The sequence below is a fragment of the Aulonocara stuartgranti genome (assembly GCF_965226115.1).
Source record: "Aulonocara stuartgranti genome assembly, chromosome: 3".
Classification (NCBI taxonomy): domain Eukaryota; kingdom Metazoa; phylum Chordata; class Actinopteri; order Cichliformes; family Cichlidae; genus Aulonocara; species Aulonocara stuartgranti.
The window spans coordinates 31,783,528-31,807,050 of record NC_138941.1 but is presented as its reverse complement, the minus strand read 5'-3'; the positions used below and the strand labels follow the sequence as shown (position 1 = coordinate 31,807,050).

At 41.7% G+C, this 23,523-nt stretch overlaps 2 protein-coding genes across 4 annotated transcripts in view; one reads left to right on the top strand and one right to left on the bottom strand.

The window, feature by feature from the left end:
- The window catches only part of LOC309703264 (B-cell scaffold protein with ankyrin repeats-like), a gene marked incomplete at its 5' end in the record, with an annotated part of 42,335 nt that overhangs the window by 5,356 nt on the left and 13,456 nt on the right, over nucleotides 1-23,523 (bottom strand). Inside the window, 11 exons of one of the 2 annotated variants that reach the window (XM_082528004.1) lie at nucleotides 267-454; nucleotides 2,064-2,123; nucleotides 3,816-4,037; nucleotides 4,286-4,349; nucleotides 10,991-11,187; nucleotides 11,948-12,062; nucleotides 13,052-13,194; nucleotides 13,459-13,597; nucleotides 13,676-13,809; nucleotides 17,012-17,407; nucleotides 17,689-17,779. In XM_082528004.1, the coding sequence (XP_082384130.1) occupies nucleotides 267-454; nucleotides 2,064-2,123; nucleotides 3,816-4,037; nucleotides 4,286-4,349; nucleotides 10,991-11,187; nucleotides 11,948-12,062; nucleotides 13,052-13,194; nucleotides 13,459-13,597; nucleotides 13,676-13,809; nucleotides 17,012-17,407; nucleotides 17,689-17,779 (1,749 nt within the window). Of the gene's footprint in view, nucleotides 1-266; nucleotides 455-2,063; nucleotides 2,124-3,815; nucleotides 4,038-4,285; nucleotides 4,350-10,990; nucleotides 11,188-11,947; nucleotides 12,063-13,051; nucleotides 13,195-13,458; nucleotides 13,598-13,675; nucleotides 13,810-17,011; nucleotides 17,408-17,688; nucleotides 17,864-23,523 lie in introns of those variants that run through there. The other variant, XM_082528003.1, reaches the window with a different exon arrangement.
- LOC309703268 (protein phosphatase 3 catalytic subunit alpha) overlaps nucleotides 20,037-23,523 on the top strand; it is a 69,450-nt gene continuing 65,963 nt past the window's right edge. The window contains exon 1 of one of the 2 annotated variants that reach the window (XM_082528013.1): nucleotides 20,037-20,371. In XM_082528013.1, the coding sequence (XP_082384139.1) occupies nucleotides 20,311-20,371 (61 nt within the window). In that variant the 5' untranslated portion in view covers nucleotides 20,037-20,310. The remainder of the gene's footprint in view (nucleotides 20,372-23,523) is intronic. The other variant, XM_082528014.1, reaches the window with a different exon arrangement.

Here is a 23,523-nt window from a genome sequence, read left to right as displayed (position 1 = left end):
TGTCATATTTTTGGCCCCTCTGGCTTCCTGTACAATTCATAACAGAAACCCTATTTTGAATCAGCGATTCTTCACTTCTTTCTTTTTTCTGGCCTACAGAGATCTTTAAAACCCGAGGGACTGTTTTCTTTATTGTGACACATGGTTCCCCAGATGCATACCACACTTGCCTGATTATTCAGTATTTGTATTGTATCGTGTGTGGACCTGCTTGCTTCTTTCAGATCCCTTCATGTGAGTTCGGTCAGAGCGTGCAGCGATCCTACCTGCTGCTTGGCATCCAAGTCTTTCTGAACGTGCTGCCAGTCGCTGAAGAGCTCGAGAGCCTCGTCCACAGTAAGCGAGCCTGCCTTCACCTGCTGCTGGAACTCAATGAGCTGCTGAAGCCCGTCTATCTGGTTTGGCACAAAGGTGTCGTAGGTGGTAGAGACACTGCCTTCTCGCCCGCGTGCTGCTGTAAACGACAAGCCCATAAAAACAATAAGCAGGAACGTTTCAACATGTTTACTGCTGTAGATTATAAAATAATCATAATGTAAGTCCTAAAATATCCACCCATAAATTAAATAGCTGATTTCTAGTTGGGAGAAGATAGAAGGAAGAAAAGCCCGAGTATAATACCAAAGCAGCTGGTATCCATAGTCGGGTAATGTGAGTTCGCTCGGCACATCTGTGATGTCTGTGAGTCACCGAGATTGTAAATAATTTTCGTGGCGAGTGTGATGATCTGTGGACGTGTCATTCAGTGTCACTAATGGAACAGCGAGGCAGACAAATGGCTTCATCTCTCTGTAGGTGCTCACCATTGCAGTTCATCCTTTTTTTTAAACTTCTTAGCATGTGGCTTTGCTTAAATCATTTTATTGCCTTTTTTACTGCGTGTGTACCCATTACACTGCTGCTTTAATTACTGCCTTCCCCATGCTGATTACTGGAATATTAATCTGCTTAACAGAACACTACAAATTATTTCATAGCGTCTCCATTAACTTATATCATCCAGCAGGTAATTTTAATAGACAAAAAATTACAACAAAAAATTAGAGGAAAGTATTTATTAAAAAAATGATTGGCACATCTAATCTTAAGTGATGATATCAGTCGTAGCCAAAGAGGGAAATACAAGCAACTGTTTAAAGACATCACAAGCATGAAAAAAAGCATTAACTGCTTATTCTAGCTGCAGGGCTTGTTTGTTTCAAAGTTAATGAACTGCGACTGTCTGTCCCAAACAAAGCAAAGAGTAAAGCGGCAAAACATATCAAAGCTACTTGCATTAGTATGCAGGCGACTGCTTAGTCAAGCCTGAGAATAAAACCCTGATATATCTTCAGGATTATCTCAGCATGGGTCTGGAGACTGCAGATTTTTAGCAGGAAGTCTGCATCACTGAGGGCATGGAGTTTGAAAGATGCAGATGTTTGGATATCTCAGTGGTCAAAGCTTATTTAAAGCAGCACACAGGCAGAAATAAGGGAACGCTATCGGAAGAATGTCTTCATGCAGCAGTAGTTCATGGAGTTCTAGCTCTAGTTCAGGGGTCCGCAACCTGGCTCGCGCGCCCTTCAGCTGTGGCTCATGTGAGCTTTGAACGAAAAAATATTGCAAACTATACGAAACAATAGGAAAAAAGATTACATCTGTTATCCATCTGACTGTGTTGCGGCTAAAGAGGCTCTTTTGATGTTGAAGGTTGCCGACCTCTGGTCCAGTTTATACACACATATCCCAGAAGCCACTTTGTTGGTCCGCTTGTTCAACTGTTCATTAGTGCAACCAATTTAAGAGTCCAGCCCAGTACTGACAGGGCGTACCTAATAAAGTGTGTATGCATTTAAATGATACCAACTGAAGGGCAAATTGTATATGATGAAACAGGATTAGCGCTGCTTTTTGTAAATGATCACATACGACTGGTTAGCACTGGTTTCCTAGTGATGTTATATAAGTTACAAATATTCAAGTAAAGTCCACGTACCTTAAATATTGTACTAAATGACTATTGTACACATTGATCACATGTTACTTATTGCTCTTATTACTATATATTACTCAACACCTACCTTGTTTAGAGGGAAGTGAGTACAGATCTCCATCGCCTGGTGTTTTCTTCCTCTGGAACACTGTTGATGCACAACAGTTTTATGTAACATTGTGCTAATAATGTGGTAAATATCTTTGTAATTTTCCACTAATTATCTTATTAGATAATACTACTAGAATGATGAAAACCAGATCTGAATCTTAAATTTTTTCTAATTTGTGCCTGCATTTTAACTGTCCTGCCACACGATGGAGCCATGATCTTATTTCAAAGCACCCTGCTTGTGGCTTGTTCGTAGCTTAGTTTAAAAAAAACCATCCAGCACTGTTTCAGAAATGACAAACGTAGTGACATCTGAATATATGTTTAAAAATCTCAAAATAAAAAATGCAGGATCTTGGCTCTTTGCAAAGAGACACAGTTGAGCTCTGAATTGAGTTAGACACTCTGAATGATGCTTTTGGTTTCCTGTCAGCGCTCTGAATGAAAGACTGCACTGTTTTAGCTGTCAGAGGCGGGGGAGCTGCGGCCGTGTGACCAACGCTGGATTTCAAATTCAGCATCCACACCCTGGAAGATAATCCCAGCCTCTGACTCCGTCCTCTGTGACAGCATCTCCTCTTTTCCACTTCACGCTCAAACACGACCTCTCTTTCCTGCCTCGCTCATAATACAAGCCCGGCTTTGTGGCTTCATTCGGCCTCGGCGTGTCCATGTATGTTGCATATGCAGAACTGCCTGCCCATGGGATTGAATTTCATTCACGTTTTCAGTCTCACTGAGCCCGAGATGTCGCTGCTAACAAAAAGAAGACTCCTCAGTGTTTCCACTTGTGCCGTGTTCTCCAATAACTGGCTCGTCGCCTAATCCTCCACCGAGCCTCATCTCTGCCCTCACATCTTTGACTGCGGTGGTGGGAGTTAGGGGCAAAATGTGATCCTTGTGTGGTTTGAAGCTCCTCTGTCTCAATAGATGGAAACCTCAAAATCCCTCTCCTTTCTCTTGTGCGCTCTGGGGACAAGGACGATGGAAAACATGTGTAATGACTTATTCTGGCTGACTTGGCCTTGATCTGGCCAAGATTGGTTGCAGATGGCAGCCCGGTAGTTCCCTCTCTATTACTGAGAGGATGGTTGGGGTGCAGAGAACTCAGTGGTGCACTCAATTCCTTGTTTTGCTTCGTAAATCCCACCGGGAACGGGGTCGGCTCAGTAGATACAAGCAAGCTCACTAAAGAAAAAAAAAGGGGAGCTATTTACTGAGCCGCTCTAATTAGTTTCGTCTATTTGAATGCACGTGAATGCGAGAGGCGGGCGTAATATTGTCTGCGGTAATAATTAATTGCGGCCCCGCGTGTTCATTTTTGCATTTGCGAGACGGAAAAAAGAGAAGCCACAGCTGTTTTAATGATTTATAAGCCTTGATAATACCAGTCACTTTTGGATGTTTCATCTTCATGAAATATTCACACAGCTGTAATTGAACAGTTAGGGACTGCGGGCTCTCAAGGCAGGCAAATGGGTCTTTCTCCAGACTCGCTCGTGTTTGTTTTGTGACGGGGAGCGACTATGTTCTTGCGGTTTCTGAAATCAAAACAAACTGCATCACAAAGCAAGCTCTCTTTTCTCTATTCAGCGCTCTGCAGCGCTCTGCTGATGGTGGCGATGCACATTCCAGGCCCTTCCTCCCCCCATCCTGCATAACTCAGAATCATAATCATCACTATTGTATCTGTCTGAATGAGTGATGCAAGAAAAGAGTCTCAAGTTACCTTGAGTGATGTAAGGGGTTTTGCTGTCCATCAACTGGGTGCCTTCAGGCCGGGGTGTGGGTGCTGGTGGGCGGTTGGCAATGACCACTGCTTTTGCTTTAGCTGAATTCAGGATGGTGTCGTATTCACCATTCACCCCCAGCGGTGCGTAGAGATCTTCATCCTCCCCCTCTTTTTCCTCCACCTGTTGCAGTTTCTGTGTGTCTGTGATGGAAAGATTCCCTGACACACAGAGTGTTTACTGCACTAAAGCCTCAGAATCATAATGGATGCTGCACATGCCGTTTTTGTTTTGTTTTTTTGGCCACTTGTCATTTCACAGCTGATCAGAAGCAATGCTACATGATGTCCCCATCATTGAGGGGAAATGAAAGGAAACACAGTGTAATCATATGCCGGGGGGCATAAAACAATTCCATTACTGGCTTGCCTTCTGCCCTCCCTCCACTTCCCATCAGTTGCTCACTCACCTGCACTGCACATCATTTCGTACACGCTGGTATCGTCATTGTCCCCGCCTGAGCCAGACATATTCTGCAACAACAACAGAACACCGAGATGCATTTCTTGCGCCCGTCCAGGAGGCCACTTTAAAGGATATTTGTCTTGCATTGTGATACAGTGCAGCAAAATGTGGATTACTCCTTAGCTCGCTCTCCCTACTTTGCCCGCCGGCTCTTTTTCTCACCTGCGTTCTTAGGCTTAGAAATTGAAAGCTCAGAGCACAGATGACTCTCCACACACCACCACAGGCTGATATCTTCTTCCGTGCACTGATTTGATATTCAGCATTTCATGTCAGCTGTGACAAACGTCCAGATTATTAATCGAGCTTTCTCACTGCATCTGTTAGGACTTGTGGAAAAGCAATTTCAGGGGGCCATAATGTGAATTACAGAGGTGTGCTTGTTACCCCGCCTGCTGGCTAACAGAAACCCGTTTTCTCTCTGACAACAAAAGCTGCAGCAGACTAGGCCTCTTCGCTAATAGCACGCTGAGGGACAGACAGGGGTATGATCAGGGTAATTATGAAATCAGACTATCTTCCCTTTTCAGTCTAAACATATCATTTAGTGAGCAATTCAAGACCCCTTTGCTCCATATCAGACCGCATCTATAATTAGGATGAGAAACAGATAATGATTTGCTGCCATATTTCAACTTCTGATAGAGATGCACATTCTGATATGGCTAACAGAAAAAAAACAGACAGTACCACTACATTTTTAAATAAAAACAGCTTTTACTGCATTGTAGCTTTTCCATCGAAAGAGTGAATATGCAATAATATCTACTGATTACAGCTGACCCCGCTGCCGCTTTACAAGGATACATTGTGAATGCAGCAATGTAAATCTGCAGAATGCATGAGATACAGCTCATTTGGATCAAAACATCCACCATATAACCCGCCCTGCTGCGTGTGCCGTTCCCAAGCAACACAGCAAATCATGACTCAATTAGAATATTGCACTGTTCCGAGTACTGCAAATTACACATTGGCTGCCATGAATGCATTACTTAACAGTAGAGGTTCATAACAAGCCCAACAGGTGGAAGGGACGGGTTAATTACCACCACTCGATCATTGAATTTTAATAGTCAGATGCTGTGCCGAAGCACAGTTTGGTATTTTCAGGGGTAGTTCTGGACCGAGGAGGGGTATTTGTTTACTAACCACAAATGCTAAATCATTTTAAAGATGCCTGAAACTGCAGAAGCCCCATTCATTCCAGACAAATTCAATATGAACTGCCGCAGTCCAGACAGTATACATCTAACATGGGATAAGGGCCGTAAATCTGCCTTTAACGGCTGAAATGGCCAATTCACAAGCTTGCTCTTCGCTCGGCTCTCAGCTTTAGCGTGCTCGCTATCTTTTTGCATACTGGTGTCAGCATGGGAGTGTTTGATGTGTGGCAGATTGCAAAGTGTAAAGCTGAACATCACACAAGTGCTGTGCAGTTAAAAATCTGTCCAACTTGTTGTTTTTTTTGGCATAGAACAGCTAGTTGAGCTGGCGAATAAATACTTCACACTTCTGTAAAGCTAATTTTGCTCAGGAATGTGTTACCTTCGCACTTTTCTTTTCACACAAAGCCAAACATGTATTATTGAAGGCTAACACAGCAAGCATAAATCAGTTGTGCTTACATCAATCTGCTGTCAGTGGCAATGCTAAGATGTCGGTTACATGTTTACCATAGTTGACCTATTCTTATATTAAATAACAAACAACTGGGAATAATGTTCCAGAGGGAGAAGGTTTTTTTTAAAACCAGCATTTTACTGTAAAGAAAATGCCTACTTTGATATATCAATAATTTATCCTTCTTTAAAGGTGACTTGATGCTAAGTGACTGCCCCAAAACTAAATTAAGCTAGCACTAGCTTATGTTAGCGAAAGTGCGTATCAGACAGATACTGATAGTGACATTTTCTAATGGCTCATCATATGTGTTACTTTGTCCTGAATGAGACTATTAATTATTTGTTCATTGATTTCCATGGCACTCGCACGGCATACAGTTAGCATCTCAGTGTATACCTGAAACGCCGCTAAAGAAATGTGTAAAGCTGCACGTGGGTGTTCAGATGAACTCGTTTTCTGTTAGTTAGAAGGCATGTGGACTAAGGAACAGTGAGAAGAAGAGACTATGCAAAGTAAAAGCTTGACTAGAGTTGTAATATTCACTGAAAACATTATACAACATTAACACTTTAGAACTTTTATGTTACTACCAACATAAGTCGACTGTAACATAAGCGTTATTGTACAAAAACTCATCTATTCATCTATTTTCTTCTACTTACCCAATTCAGGGTTGTGGCGATTCACGCTCACAGCTATGGGCAATTTAGAATCACCAGCCCAACAGGTGGAAGCCCAATTAACCTAACCCCACTAACTTCATGTTTTTGGACTTCGGGAGGAAGCCAGAGTACCCGGAGAGAACCCACACAGACACACGGAGAACGTGCAAACTCCACACAGAAAGACCTAGGCCACATGGTGGATTCAAACTCAGGACGTTCTTGCTGTGAGGCAAGAGTGATAACCACCAAACCACATTACTTTAACCAAGTATACCCCATATCATAAATACAGTTTGAGTAAGTTTGAATCTAGTTGTGATTTCACTGTGTAGAGATCTGTGTTTCCACAGACGTGCATTAGAAATTAGAGTGCAGAGGTGCTTCAATGGATAGCCACTGCCATATCTACGCATATATGTCTCTATCAATATTTACCATACTATGCTGAATAACATCGTCATGCCAACATTTGCTAATTAGAAACAAAGTCGAGAGATTCATCATGTAGGACTGTGAGATAAAACAACATCAACCTAATCTGTTTCACTAGAAACTTTGTCAAGCTGACTGAACGATGTACGAATTCAGGGGATTGCTAAATTCAGGCTTCTTCAACCTGTTAATATCTGCAAAAGCTTTTGATGGAGCTCCATCCAGTAGCTGATATATTTCAAGTGTTTCTAAACCAGCTATGCTAGTCCGGAGGAATAAGTGCTTGGTGAAGTGCAATGGATATGCAACATATAGTCTGGTAATGAGTGGTAAAACAGCATTTTACTTGAGGAATATGCAAATGTTAAGCAAATCTCTGGAGCTGACGCATATTACCGTGCAGTTACTAATAAACCAAACACCTTATGCAAAATATGGTCAGCTGATATAACAAATCTCACGACCAGAGTCTAGGACGTCACCTAATTTGGATTTTGTGAATTTGAATAGGTGGATACACGAACAACACATAAAACGTTCTTTGTAGCCTTCGGGTGGTGAAGTTGCTAGCTGATTTGTATTTATCGAGTTGTGCTCTGCACTCAAAGCGCACACAGTGAAATCTTGCAGCATGAGCACAGAGTCCATCGAAATGCCAAGTGACACTCAGCCAGATTTGTGACCCAGTTCTGAAATATTAAATAAGGAATATGCTGGCTTGTGTAAGTAATTGAGTGAGCACATTGCAGTCTGAGGACATAAACATTGTTGATACCAGCGGAGCATTTTCTATATTTGTATTCTAGTTATGCTCTCCCTGAATAATTCAGCTTTCCCCTCTGGAGCAGTTCACAGCTAATTAACAAAGAAGTGTGGTGCCGGGGCAGACTAGTGGATCTAACGCAGGCCCTGTGAGTGATTCGGCCCGTCTATGAAGCAGGGGGCCAATCCATCTAGGATTTATTGACAGAGTGCTGCTACGCTGACGCCCAAATCACTGATGCATCATGGGTTGATTAATTGGAGGTGGTGGGGGGGAAACACTGCAGATGATTTAATGAACCGAGGACAAAAAAAAAGGAACAAAACCCACAACACAATCATGGCTCTCATAATTTCTCCTCCAGGCCACATGCAAGCACAGTATGTGTTGTTTTTAGCTGTCGAGATGAATACCCTCCAATAAAAACTGCCAAGAAATAACACTTTCGTCTGTGTGCTGTATCTGATGTCTGTTAGGTTGTAGCTATAGACTCCTTTTTGATAGACCTCCGTATGACTCGACCGCTCCTCTGTCAGTTCCGCTCCAACGACTTATTGTACACTCACAGCGAGCACCCGCTAGACCGCTCTGATCGAACCTCGCTCACTATGCACTCACTCTCAATTAGCAGCGTTGCCAGGGGGATAAATACATTTGCAACAGCTGTTGGAGTGCCAGGGCTTTCTATAGGTTAGGCCGAGGCATTAATAAAGCAAAAATGTTTTCGACATCATAAGGAAAGATGAGGGGAAATTGACATTTTCTGACTGAGCATTAAGTATGTCTGAAACAACCTGATTGTAATTTGTCTGATTGGCTGCCGTAGCTTTTATTTTTTCCTCTGTTTCTTTTTTCTTTGTCTTCTGTGCCTCCCTGTCTGTGTCTCTTACCTCCTCTTTTATTTTGAAGTATATTTTCTATGTTGTTGTTCTTTTGTTTGGTATATCTGTGCTTCATTCCTCTTCCCCACAGAGTGTATTTAGTTTGTGCTGTCACATGAAGCTGGTTATCTGCTTGATAAGATAACCCAGAATTTATCGATCTAGCTATGAGTGTGTTCACATAAAAAGGGGGTGACATCTGACCAGTCACAAACGGATAAGGATCTCTGGAACATAACCTGTTCTGGAGCAGGTGATGTCTGCAATCTCTTAAGAGGTTAACAATATGAAAACACACAGTTAGCCCTGAAGTTACCTGAATAAGCCCAAAGCTCATCATCTTCTCTTAAGCTGATTTTATTTTTATTCCTTTTGTGGGGATTTTTGTGTTTTTCAATTCAGTTTTATTTATACAGCGCCAAGTCACAAAAACAGTTGCCTCAAGGCACTTTATATTGTAAGGTAGACCTATATATAATAATACATATGGAGAAAAACCCAACAATCATATGACCCCCTATGAGCAAGCACTTTGGCGACAGCGGAAAGGAAAAACTCCCTTTTAACAGGAAGAAACCTCCGGCAGAGCCAGGCTCAGGGAGGGGCGGGGCCATCTGCTGTGACTGCTTGGGATGAGAGAAGGAAGAGAGGATAAAATACATGCTGTTGAACGTCCTGTCTCCTTCCCCTCGCCCGCAGTGCTGCCCTTAACTAATCCTGGTTCTGTTCAACTTCCTGTTAAAATTGAGTTTTTCCTTTCCGCTGTTACCAAGTGCTTGCTCAAAGGTTGTTGTTTTTTGATTGCTGGGATTTTCTCTGTATTATTGTGGGGTCTTTACCTTTACTATACAAAGGGCTTGTTGTGATTTGGCGCTATATATACATAAATGTTGATGTTTCTATTCAGGTTTTGAGGTGTGTCTCTCTCTGAAACACTATTTGTTTTCATAAGAATGAGTGTACCTCTGTGGACATTTGTGGAAAACATACTTATCCTTACTGATACAAAATAACACTTTTATTTAGAGCTTTAGGTAGGAAGATTTGGTAACCTCACTTAAGAAGCTTGTGGGTATCATGAGCAATCAAACCTTGCTCAAAATTGATGTTCGACTACCTCACAACAGTGTACCAAAGATATACCGCTCCGGCTAAAATGAATACACTGAAAAGCTTTTGAGGTTCACTGACAGCAGATGTGCAATGTTGTGTAATATTTGCATTACACACTGGAAAAAAAGGACCCGCTGACCTTTCTGTAACACTGGGTGCGTGATGTGTGTTTTTGCTTTGTTTTTTGGTTTTGTTTTGTTTTTAAATATATATATAAATAATGTCCTCACGGCCTAATGAAATTAGTATCGGAAAGAACATTGTGATCCTACAGGTTTATCAAGTAAAGTGAGGTAGGTGCACGCAAGGAATCTATTAAATATGGATTACCTCTAATTAGCGCGTGAGAGGCTAACCTGCGGCTCAGGCGCGAGCGCGTCTGCACAGCGAAGTGGAAGGTTGAGCGGGAAGATGATCTCCGCATTAACATGACAAAATGGCAGCTGTTACGCAAGGACATTTTTAACATCAGCGGCCGCATTAATTGTCTGAATGTATGCAGACGACCTGTGCTGGGAGCCATTGTGCACGCATGAACAAACACCGTCTTTCTAATCTCTGTGGGGGTGTTCCATTAGGAACCTCACAGGCCAGATATATTGAAGATGGGAGGAGGGAGCCCACCATCCATGTGCTAACTGAGTCATGATCTGGATATAAAGACGCAAGTTAGGAGGGAGTGTGTTCGCCCCTCCTCGCTTTCAATCCTTCCTATTCTCTCCATTCCTTTCATTATTGATAAGGGACCAGTCACTTATTGTCCTGCTGCCGTACTCATTTCAGTAAGAGCATTCCTAAGTGCTGCACTGCTTACCCCGGCTTTTAGATCTCAAGAACAAACGTCTATCTTGCTATTTTCCTCAACTGTCAGCAAGTAACTGGAATTCAGCTTACCTAAAATGACATCCAAGCAGCTCTGTAACAATGATTAATGGATTCACAGCTTTTTATTAAAATTAGAAATCACTGAGCCGGAAAGCTGCAATCAGATATTGTGATTTTTCTAATAATGTCTTATGAATGTCTTGCATCTATGGAAGTTTAATAAGCCAGAAGCATGATCTAACTTGTTGCAAGGATCAATTCCACATGGAATAAGAGTCAATATGAGCCCAGAAGATGAAACGCACACAGCGAGAGTGAAAGAAGTCTTATAAGGACGTAGTTACCAGCATCTCTTTCAGTATGACGTGAACCTCTGTGTGGCCGTGACTCTTGGCAATCTGAACGGGAGTCTGTCCGTGACGATTGGCCGTGCGGAGTGTTCTTACAGCACCTGGACACTGCAGGAGGAGGCTGGAGACATTTCTGAAGCCGTACCGAGCGGCAAAGTGGAGGAGCGAGGGCACCTCTGCACGGTGGAGCTCTGCGGGGGATGTTTGAGAGTTTAGGTCTTGGAAAGGAATTTCCATCCATTACATTAAGGCTGAAATTGAAAATGAGCTGCTGTATCACGTAATAGCAGCAGATACCTCTGCCTTGTGATAACTTGACGGCGATCTAGTGCAATGTGGGTAATCTAACACATCCAGGAGCGTCAAAGAAAGACAGCTTGGAGGTACTTATTGACCTGTTTGTCATGGCAACATTTCCCTGTGCCCTTTTCAACAGAGTTAAGAATCAATCTCAGTGGCTGATGAAGCCATCAATCTGCCACATAATGAGCCAAGTAATAATGGAAGGCTTTTTTTCCCCTTTCAAAGTGGATACTGCGCTTGATGCAAGTGGGACCTATTTCAGCTGTGTGCATTATGTTGAATTCACGTCATTGCTTCAAGACATGGCCAGGAAAGAGAGAATTAGGTAGACATTATAGTGCAGCAATGCGGCACCTAATATAAATGGCCTGATCTGACACTTTCTGTTGTCATAACCTGCCGCAGCTTGTATCAGCTACACGTTAGACGTATTGATTTGTAGCTTCTGTCTGAAGGAAAAATGTTTTCCACACAATTAGGGATCGTGTAACTACTGTGGTTTGGACTGTGGATCTTCTGACAATCAAACAAGAGTTTTGTTTTTATACATTTTATATACCAGGTTGGGTTTTTCTGTCTTTGCGATTACTCAGCAGATGCTTTTTAATGTAAAGTTCAGACTAAGCAATCCACCATGGAGAGCTGTACCTCTTTCAGGTGCGTTTTCACACTGCAGTCCTTGAAAGCCTCCCGTGGGCATGTTCTCCAACAGCATGGAGGCCAGTTTCTGATCCAGCGTGTTCACAGAGGACACCTGAAAAGCCTGAAATGCAAACACAGTCTAGTGAGTAATGGCTGTAAAGAAAAGCTTGCAGCCTTTTCTCTTAATGACCAGGCTGGAGGCCTTTTTTGTTTTTATTTGATGAACGAATTAAACATATGGATTAAAAAAAAAGTACAATGGAACTGTTGTTGATGTTATACTGAATTTACAGTAGAGAGACCATAAAAGTGCCAGGTTGATTTTTAACCACACACACATCAGAGGCGTGTCCGGGCCTTTAGTTTGAGATTGTCTTGGCAAATTCTTCTGCTGGCGTGCCTCGAGTGTGCCTCTTCAGCAAAAGGGATCTAATCAAATCAAGTGTTCATGGCTCCAAGACAGCTGAAACCTGCTGTCCTTTAATTTCAGAAAGGAGATGGTGAATGGTTGTTCATAAAACACCAGAAGAAATATGCTGATTCAATCTAATGGATGTTTTCCCACATCTTTGTACTTTTAGGCTGTGTTCTGAGGTAGTGATTGACTAATTTTGATGAGTGAGTTGCATAATCGTGAGTCACTAAGTAGCATTGCGCAGTACCTCAGAAGAGTTACTTCTATTGTTAAGGGGGTGTCTGGAACAGCAGTTAAAAGTGCTCTAAACATGAGTAAGTTAATGATTGACTGCAGGTATTTAAATATATTTGCAAGTGTTATATGTTTGAAGTCCCACTGCTGTTTCTGTGCACACATATAATGTGAGCTAAGAGCCAGTCTTTAGTACAATTATTTAGTACAAAAACCAAATGTTTTCTTGTTTTAATGGTTCCTCAATTTAATTGTCCACCTCTGTAAAAATAGTTAGAAACAGACTCTAAAGAAAGGATGCGGAAATAGAAACAACAGAGATCATTGATGTATGTATAATGAGGAAAATTTCCCAGTTCAGCACTAATCCTTTCTGGGGGAAGTAGTGGAATTTCCCATTTTAAAACTCAGATAAGGCATTTATTCTTTATTCTTTACCCACATATCATTTATGGCTTTACCTGACACATGAAATCTACAGGGTCTGTTACCCTCGAGAGCAGACACGCGATTTCTTCGATGTTGTTGTAGTACTGCAGCTGTGCATCATTCAGCGGTGCTCCACCGCTGTAGACAGTCACTCCTACATTTCCTGCTGGAAAATCTTCAGTAAAAACACACAGATAACACACAGGCATGGTCAGAGAAGATACTAAGATTTTAGTGTGTGACCAAGTTGTTATCACGTGCCAAGAAGTTACTTTAGCAAACAGCCTATTATCTTGGTTCAACTATTTAGTCCCTTGTATACAAAGATAAATGACTCATTCAAAGAAGATCACTTCGTAGGACTTTAGAGGCTTCACACAAGACAGAATAAAGCTTCATTAATCATACAGTCATCACAGTATTTTATTGTTTTGTTCACCTGGGGCGCTGACACATAGGATCCTTTCATTCCAGCGGAGAGGCTTCACTCTTAGCGTCCGACTCTTACCCGTAAACTCAACTTCAGTGTCGGAGCCAGCCACTTCATTTTTTAGAAGAATGAACACTTCCATAGAGCTCTACCAAACAGACAGTACACACGTTACATGTGCTTTGTGAAAAAAAAAGGTTTACTAATGACTAGATGAGTTTCTCACCCCACAGGGAACTCTGGAAGGAACCACCATAATGCTGGATCTGGCGCTGTCAGCTCCAGACAACTGCATCTGCACCCCCTTCAGCTCTGATGCTGATGGTTTGTGTGTCATGGGGTTCATATTTGCTGCTGAGGCTGAAAAAGATAGACACTCAATAACATGCTGAACTATGCACTGAGAATTTCTACAAAACACATTTTTCAAATAGCAGTAGCTATCTGAAACATGTGTTTTAGTTACTGGAAGATCCCAGATGGTTGTTCTGCCACTTTGGCCCGAGCTGTAATATCTTGCCGACAGTCAAAGACATTGTCATGGTTGTCGACAGCATTATAGAGCCACTGGTGGTTAGCAGAGAATGAATTCCTGTAGCATTAGGATAAGTTTCTTGCAGTCGATTTTGTGGAAATGTCTAAGCATGTACCTATACTGACTCTGTACAGCACCACAGTGGATCTCTCAGTATGTGAACTCTCAATATGAGGTCTGCTGGTCATACTGTTTTTCTTTGTTTCTTCAACCATTGTTCCTAGATCTGCTTCACATTTGATAATCAGGTGCTGGAGATAGCAAGGCAGAAGGTTGCAGCAGTTCACATTGTCACCATTATGCTCCCGACTCTTAAAAACCTTGCCACCTTGGAAACACACTCATCTGCTGCCTTTAGAAACCTCCTGCCAAGCTTGCCTACTCATTGGTTCTCACTAACCCACTAACTAACCTGCTCACCAGCCAACCCACAATCTGCCTATTGCTCTTGCTTACATTGGCTTTGCCACCAGCTTCCCACAGACCATCCTCATAACTTCATTCTGATAATCTCCTCTCTGGCATCTTAGGCAGTTTCTAGTCTTCCTAGAAGACTAGTGGACATCGCGGCAAATTGCTGACAATGCTGAGAGAAACTGTAAATAAACCCAAGAGCTATATCTCAGATTCTATGTGCCTCAGTTAGCATGCTAAATGTTAAAGGTCATGACAGTGCAATTATAAAAAAAAAACTGAGCAAGTGTGATTTGTTTGGTGGTTGTTTGGTGGGGTGGTTAGGAGAAAGGCTCGTGTCTCTAAAGGAACATGGCAGCAATGCTTAGGTCTACAAAGTTGCATCTGAACAAAACAAAAGAGTTCTTGAATAAGGTCCTTTGAACAGATGAGACTGACGTGGAGGTGTTTGGTCATAATGTGCATGTAATACGTCATCCATAATGCGTCATGTTTGGAGAAAACCAAGTGTATCAACACCTCATGCTAACTGTCAAGCACAGTAGTGGAGGGGTAATGGTTTGGGCTTATTTTGTAGCCATGGGATCTGGGCAACATGAAGTCATTGAGTTGACCATGAACTTCTCTGTATACCAAAATATTACTTAAATAGGAGGCTATCTGTCATGCAGCTAAACTGGCTGAAACTGAGCTACACAACAGGATAATGATCCCCAGCAGAGCAGCAGAATAGTTGATAAAGAAAAGGATCTATCTGCTGGGCCAAGTCACACTCCAGACTTAAATCTGATTGAAATGCTGAGTCCTTAAGAGAGCTGTGCATAACAAATGCCCACAAACCACAATGAATTGAAGCAACGTTATAAAGAAGAGGGTGCCGAAATTCCTCTATAATGACTTGAGAGACTGAAAAATACATACAGCAAACAGTTAATATAGCTGCTAAAGGTGGTGCTAAAAGCTGTTGAATCTTGGGGTGTAATTTTAAGACCTGGTGAGAACTTGATGTTGATTTGCTGTCATGTCCTAACATGTAAAACCTGGAAAAACTGGCAGAGGCTGTACATTGGTTGTATGGCTGCCAGGGGAATGAAGGCAATGATGTTTACTGATGATGTGACTGCTGACAAAAGTAGCAGGATTTGTGAAGTGTACAGGGTTATGCTCTCTGCTCAGATTCAGCCGAATGGCTTATGACCTAAAGCATACTGCAAAGGTTTTCTCATGGCAAAGAAGTTGACAGTTCTTCAATTATCAGGTCAGCTGCATGTATACTTTGTCAGGTATAATACTGGGATAAAAATACTGTATGAGCATGTTAGCATGCTAATGCTAGCCTTTTGCTCAAAACATCGGTGTGCTCAGAAGAAACTGATAGACCTGCTGCCATGGTTACATGATGTTCTCTTGTCGTTTACTTACCTAACCTAGCATGGTAAATAGAGTTTTTAATTTGATGATTTCACATGTGTTTGAAATAGAAAATCTAAACTCTCCTTTTTCATTGGAAACAGCCTGACGCTGATGCATGTAGGTACAGAAACCAGTAAAGAAGTACGCTTACTTTACGTGGGGTACGCACTTATCAAACACCCACATGTCTGTTGCATGTGTCAACAAACAAACAGCTTCATCCTGCATTAATAGTGAAGGTGCTTCTGGGTTAAAGTGTAACTGTTTATAGGCTCCCGCTCTGAACCACTTCTCTGTACCGCTGCAATGAAGCAATGCTGTAAGTGCTATTGAATTTGCATGGCTCACAATGAGTAATCAGTGGTGTCTGAATTTGCATCAAATGTTCCTCCTGCTCCCACACCTGTTTAAATAGAAGCCCACTCCTCCACTTTATGGTTTTATACAAATAGTGTAATTAGGAAAAAAACGGGAAAGGAGGCAGAGGATAATTGGCGGGGCAGATGAGGACATGGTAGTGATACACGCAGTTTCACCAAAGATGTCTCTGCAGCTGCTCCTAACAAATATTGGATCTTCAAAATGCACAATTCTCATGAAAAAAAAAACTGAGTAAACAGGTTTCCAAGCTGCTCAGGCATTCTAGCAAATAACGAGCACTCGTCTCTCCTCGCATTTATTACAAGGGAACAGCAAGGACATTTGTCCTAAAGGAAGGGCAGGTTGAAAAAGCTGTTCCGGGTTTTCAAAGCTGAGATCAGCACTGAGCCAAAAAACATGTTTTTAACTGTTTGTTTTTAACTGTCATGCATTGAGATATTTTGCATGCTATTTGAATTCAAATTCAAACCTTAAACTTCAAACATAATTTTTAGAGAAACACTAGGTAGCGTTAAGACTGGAATAACAGTTGGAATGATGTTGAGCTCAAAATATGAGATGTGACAGAGTTGCGGGGTATTTCACACCTGACTGGTTCATGAAATAAGATCAGAGACCTCATGGGGTGGCAATGATAAAAGATACCAATAGTTCAGTTTTACTCATTATCCACTCTGCAGGAGGTGGTTGATTTGCTTTTACCCATTCTTTTGCACTTTAGCCAATATTAGCATTCCTCAAGTCCTATAATCTTCTACCAGGCTAAAGACAATGGTGCTAACACAATATATGGTCAGTGATTTTAAAAAGATTCCATACCTTTTCTCACAGTGTCCATCACAGTGGACAGGTACTCAGAGGCGTCTTGTTCACTAGAGATCTGCGTGCACTCATCACCGTTCAGAGGCACCAGCTCTAGCAGGGGGTTCAGGCTCTCCACCCCACATAGCAGAACCACCACATGAGCCGCAGGACTCAACAGGCGTCCCAGGAAGAAGCGTTTCGTCGGGCAAAGACCCTCCAGCAAGCCCTTGGAAAGGATTAGGAGCTTGCAGGTATACTGGACGAGCCTCAGGAAATCACCCTTCGGACTGGTCGCTGCAGCAATGTCATAGCAGCAGATCCCAGCCTCTGAGATGGGACCAGTGAAAACTGACTGTAGGTAGGTAGCCCATTGCTTTGCCTCAGTGTCGTAGACGATCAGCAAATCCCCAGCTATATGAAGAAAAAACGTTATGGTTTCAGTATTTTATGAAACAACATTATCTAGACTTTTCTGGAGCTGAGCCACATAGAGGTAAACTGCCAAAGTAATCCCTGTTTATTTAAATATATAAAAACAAGTGAAATACAGAAATTATTGATCTGGTGATGACAACAAAATCAATCAAAAAGCATTAACTACAAAAATCACATACTACACAATCATTTTTCACTATCCAAGATAAAATAGTAATAATGGGCTAATTAATAAATAATATGAAAAAGTAGCCTACCTGTGTGGCTCATGTCTGCGGTGCTGCTTGTGTGCAAGGCTGACTTCACAGTAACTGGATGGCTATTGTCAGGAGGCGTGCAGATAAGAGGCTGTTTCCGTGCCAAAGCAGACAAAGACTCAGCTATGATGACCAGGAAAAAGTTAGGCTTTGATGTTTTGCTTAAAATATACATAAATAGTTGCTTGATATACGCTATGAAGTTAGTCTAATTGAGAAGTTACACAACTTTTTACTTTTTGTCCTTTGAAATTTCCCAACAGACCATAAGAGATAAGGACATCAGAGGTTTAGTTTTGCTCTTAAAATGATGCTGACACCATAAAAGCTGGCGTGTTGTGCGTAAAAGGGAGTTATAAATTTATAGTCATAAAATAATAAATAAAACACGATGCTGAGGTAATGGAGTAAACATTATCTAAAGAGGGCGGCACATTAAGATGAAAAAGATTGTTGTCAGTGTTTGTTTACATCTTTCATGCTGAAAAATCTAATTTGTGTGGAGCGTTTTTGAGTATCACCTTATCACGTTGTATCGTAGACATGCCAAATAAATTTTATGGTATCCCTTATAAAGACAAAGTAGGCATTCAGGTAAGCGAAAGAGGAAAACAGAAACCAACAAAAGGTCATCGTCAAGCAGAGCTTGAGTCACAGACTTGACCGGAGTTTAATTAAGCCTGGGTACAAAACAAAGTGTTAGAACCCGAGGCGTGTTAAAATTAATGATCTGATGTGAATGCCTCCCGTACAGCCAGAAGTTTAAAAAAAGAAAAGGATTGTCTGACCTACCAGGCGCAAAGCTTCTCATTGAGAGAAATGTAAAAGTTAGGGCTTCATTAACTGCCTCCACCTGCCAAACAACTGACTCATACCACACAGGTGTCTCATTAATAGCAGTTTGCAGCCGTTTATGTCCTTTCAGTGTTAGAGGGGCGACTGAAATGTACAAGTCGAGAAAATGAGCAGGTGAAAGTTGAGGTCTCCTTCATGCAAATCACTGGCTCCGTCTATCTGGTGACTCACCGGCCACAGATCTTCCTGTTCCTGTACACGCAGATCCAGACTGGTTCACTCAGATTTATTCATTTGTTTTTATTATCGTTATTTTTTTGTTGCCAAACTACACTGATGAAAACAATAAAACAGAAAACGATTGTATTCTGTATGAACTATTCTGCATTTGGAGGAAGCCCAGCTGAACATAGTTGACAATGAAGCGACAAGCACCTAAAAACATGTAGTCAAATAAAAATGGCCTTAAACCTGACCTCAGATCAATGACTCACTGTGTACAAACACGTGAAGCTGCAGATCCTGTCCTGAGGGTGGTGCCAGTGGGAAAGACATAGAGTAGTTGAAATTAAAAAAAAAGGTTTACCTTCATGGAACAATGAATGTTCCTATCATTTTCTTTTAATTAATTAATTTATTTATTTTCAGAAAATGTGTCTGTTAGATAGGGCAAAGTACAGACAGGTGAAAAATATAAAGAAAAATCAGTATAAAAAGGTCTTTCCCGTATGTGTTCAGCTGGGCTGAGATCCAGTCGCTGTGAAGACTGCCCCTCATAACCTGTATGAGGGGTTACTGACATCAGAATAAAACAGATTCTTCATATGATTAAAATGATCAATAGGAGCAGTTTTATATTGATTTCCTTTGATCGTTCCCTCTGGGGAACATGTATACCCAAACCTGGCAACCACATTACCCTGGAGCATAACAAAGTCATGAGAACCTTTCACTTTAAGGGTCAAAGGTGAATTCTTTGTCTTCACTTTGTCACATGCTATCTTTGCAAATATTGATTTATTGTCCCAGGGTTGCTGCAAGAGGATGCACATGGAGAATCTAATGTAGAAAGGTCAGGGGGACCTCTTATATATAAGCATTAAGGAATCCTTTACTTCTCAGTTACTGTGAGAATATTTTGCTATAATCTCATAATATAATCTCATATTTTACTTCTGAATTTTTACTTACGTCACAATATGCAATGAGACTTTTTTTTAACTATTATTCAAATCTGCTTTGTTTTGTTTTGTGTGTAAATGACTTGTTAATATATTTTTAAAGCTAGCTAAACAGGTGTAAATCTTTTGAGAGCTAATTTCCAGCTGTTTCACCAATCTTTTCAATATGTTGACAGAATGTTTCAGTTTTTATCTTTTTTTAAAATTTAAATCGTTAGGGACTGTTTATTTGTGCACTTTAACCAGTGTATACATTCATATTCATCCATACCAGTTATTAATACCAGACTGACACAGAAACAGCCCTTTGATGAAAGTGGATGTACGGGCATAGGCAAACTGTCACTCTCGACCAATGGGCGAAGCCGCTGTCACCAGGAGGCGGGTCTTGCGAGTCAGCACGTTTGAGTGCAGACTGCGTTGAGACAACTTGATACAGAGTAACAGTAAATCAGACAGAGCTGCTCCTACAGCACCAGCAGTGAAATTGTAACCCTGTTGCAAGTATTTTTGGCCGCTGATAGGACCGAGTGAGATCACTGCGGTCTCTTTCCTCGGATAGACTCACGAGTTGTTCGGCCAGAGCAACGCAGGGACCGTTTTAAGTCTCATTTCTGCCCTATCTTAATTTTATATCACACTGGAAATGTCCGAAAACAAGCCGAATGATGAACCGAAGTTATCTACGACGGACAGGGTGGTGAAATGTAAGTGTTGCTTTTCGTGTCATATTGAAACGAGACGCTACCACAGCTCTGGGTCTGACCAGCACAAGCAGACTTGAAGAATTCACGGTCGCAGCAACAGCGGGCGGCAAATGTAGTCGAAAAAAAATTGTTTGCTGGCTAGGGAGGAAGAAGGGTGTTAGCCGAGCTATGACAGCAGCAGTAAACTAGGAAGTCAGGGTAACTCCAGTTTGTAGACCAGAGCAAGAATTTAGCATGAAATGTGTCACAGTCTGTGCGCGAGGCGTTAGACGCGGTACAGCCGCTCGTCTGTAAATACTCGGGTTTTTTTTTGCTGTTTCCCCCCCCCCCCCTATTATTAGTGAATAGCATGCTACCAGCGGTGTGACAGATGCATGAGCGTTTCGATTCATATATAGTGCACAGGTTTACAGTATGCATGCAGATGTTGCACAACCGTTGCATTCAACCCCAAGGGCGATTTTCCCTCATTTTGCATGCATCGTCAAACAGTTATACCAAGGCTCCTCTTCTCTCTCTCTCTCTCTCCCCTCTCTCCATTGCATAATACTGCTTGATGTCGTCTATTTTGTAATCTCACATTTGGGGGTGTTCATCGTGTGCTTTGTTCGTGTCACACACGGTGGTTCTTCCTGCACTCTGTGTTTACACGTCTGACATTCCACCTTTGCAGTCTACCATAAGAATGCAATAAAGATCATAATCGAGGCAGCCTTCCCTCGAAATAGGAGCAATGCAGCCTGCCCAGTTTCGTGTCACTTGACGTCTCATGTGTACTTAAAGGCAGCACACTTAAGTTGCAGCATTCAAGCCTATTTTTGTGTTAGCATGTGGGCACTTCAAAGTGAAAAATACCCCCCTCCTCCTTTCTCTTGTTGGAAGACAAAAGCTTTTCCACACAAGTGAGATGACAGAATGTGTTTACTCCTGCTTGCTGGCACTAGTTACAACCCCCCAAAAATCCTCTGCAGCTCCAGCCCAACAGGGATGTGCAGGGATCACAGTGTGCGCACACACACACACAAGGGGACTGTTGAGTGATTTTTATTCAAGTTTAGCTGGTTGAGTTCAGTCGATTGAAATGATTGGATCATCTCAGAGCATTAAACGTCAAGATTTATGCAAGAAAGTTGGAATGAATCGGTCTGGGATTGTTGACTCTGTGTTAAAAGACGAGGTTGTGCACCTGGTTGCTCAACTCAGTAAGGAATACAGCTCTCCCGTGTTGCAATCTCGAACTTAGGACTTGACACTTGAAACAGAAGAAAACGTTTCACAAATATATCTGCAGCCATTTTTTTGTAGCTACATTTTGCTCCAAAAAAATAAGGGGTTGAGTGTTAAGAGTCACTGCATGTCTTGGGTGCTTTTTGTAATGAATATTTCAAGAGATCATACCCCTACAGTCTCCACCAACTTGAAGGCTAATGAAAAATATATGGGACAAGCATAAGTTTTAAAGAGACAACAATATCACTGGGTGACCGGTCTTGTTGCATGGATCTGAAGCTACATCTTCCTCTGTCATGCAGAGGAGATGCCAGATCTTCATGCTCGGCTCTGTGGATATTAATCGGGTTGAAATGTATCAATTAAACGTTAGAGGGCCCTGTCAGTTAATCTCGGAGGCCAGCTCACTTTTAAACCTTGTGTCAAGCTCAACAAAGTAATTTTGCTCATTTTTCATTCATCAAGTTTCGAGGACTCAGTGTTTTGGTAATGCATCAGTATTATGACAACACAGGCGCTAGCTGTGTACAAAGCACCTCCAAAATAACTGCAGGCTATAGGTGTGAAGTAATTTGTTTTCAGCTGCCTAGCTTGCCGTGCTACAAGGTGTCAGTCCAACTTATCATAAGTGCTTTGCATCCACCTGTTTTCAAAATGCATTATCATAATGCTCCTGAAAGCCAGCGCTGCATAGTAATTGAGTTTAATCAGCTAAGGCGAGAGAAGTTGCTTAATTTTTCTTGTGCTTTCATCACTTGCAGGAATAAACACGTGAGCAATTTCCAGTATATATTTCAACAGACTTGACTGTGTTTGTAGCTGTTTTTTTTAATATTGTATATAATGCTTGGTGGATCATCACTGGATGACCATTTTTTTAATGCTCGGTTAATTAAGTGGAGTTTAAATAAGGATTATCCTCTTATGGTAATCCTGATTATTAGAATTCGTGGTCATGATTTTTTTGTTTTATTTTGCTACAATTAACAGCAAAGCTTTTTCATTATCAACTAATGAGTCATGTAGTCTTTTATTTTGAAAACCCTGTCCAGCACTGTATAAAGCAAAGATGTAGCAATGTCACATAAAAAGTTGGTAATATGGTTGTCATGGTGCAGTCGTGACAACCTCAGCACGCCAAAGTAAAGCAAGCGCACTAATAGTGTTTTTCCATCAGCGACCGAGAAACTGGGCCTCCGAGCCCCCAGCGGTGCGCTGGGTGCTTCTCTGCGAGTTGGGGATGGATAACATCTGACATTTGACTTTTGAGAAGAGGCCCCCATGCTCAGACATGCGTGGGCTGGAGAGACGGCGGTGGTGACAGCGGCGCGATGCCAGCCACTGATCCCAGCTGGAAAGCCGAGTCATTTATAGAACAGAACATTAAGTAATGCCACAGACTTGATCCTCGCCTTACGTGCGATTACCTGCACACAGACCCGCCGCATCGTGCTCATAAAGCGACCTGTGTGCCATCACAGTGTTTCTTTCTAATCGAGTACAAGCGCTGTGTATTGCAGAGCTATAAAATTACCAGTCGTGAGTAATTTTCCTTGAGGTGTTGTCATTCTGAGTAATATTTCCTCATTACAATTCATAAACCTTGTCATCAGGTTTGTTTGCATGGGAATAGGATTGCTGTGAGAAAGTCAGGTGATTTATAACCATCGAGGTTGTTTATAATTTTAAACCTGTGCCAGTCTGCTCTGTCTGTAATTTGTAATGTTAAAATTTCAACTGGGATTTTTAATTTTTTTTTCGGTGACATTTGTGTTACCTTCCACTCGTACTTTGGTTTGGCACATAATTTCTTCATCTTGCGAGCAGTCATTTTTATTCAGAGGGAGTAAGGACGTAGATTTGTTGCTTTGTGAGACGGAGACAAAGCAATAAAGATGGCATCAAATTGTCTTAATTAAATT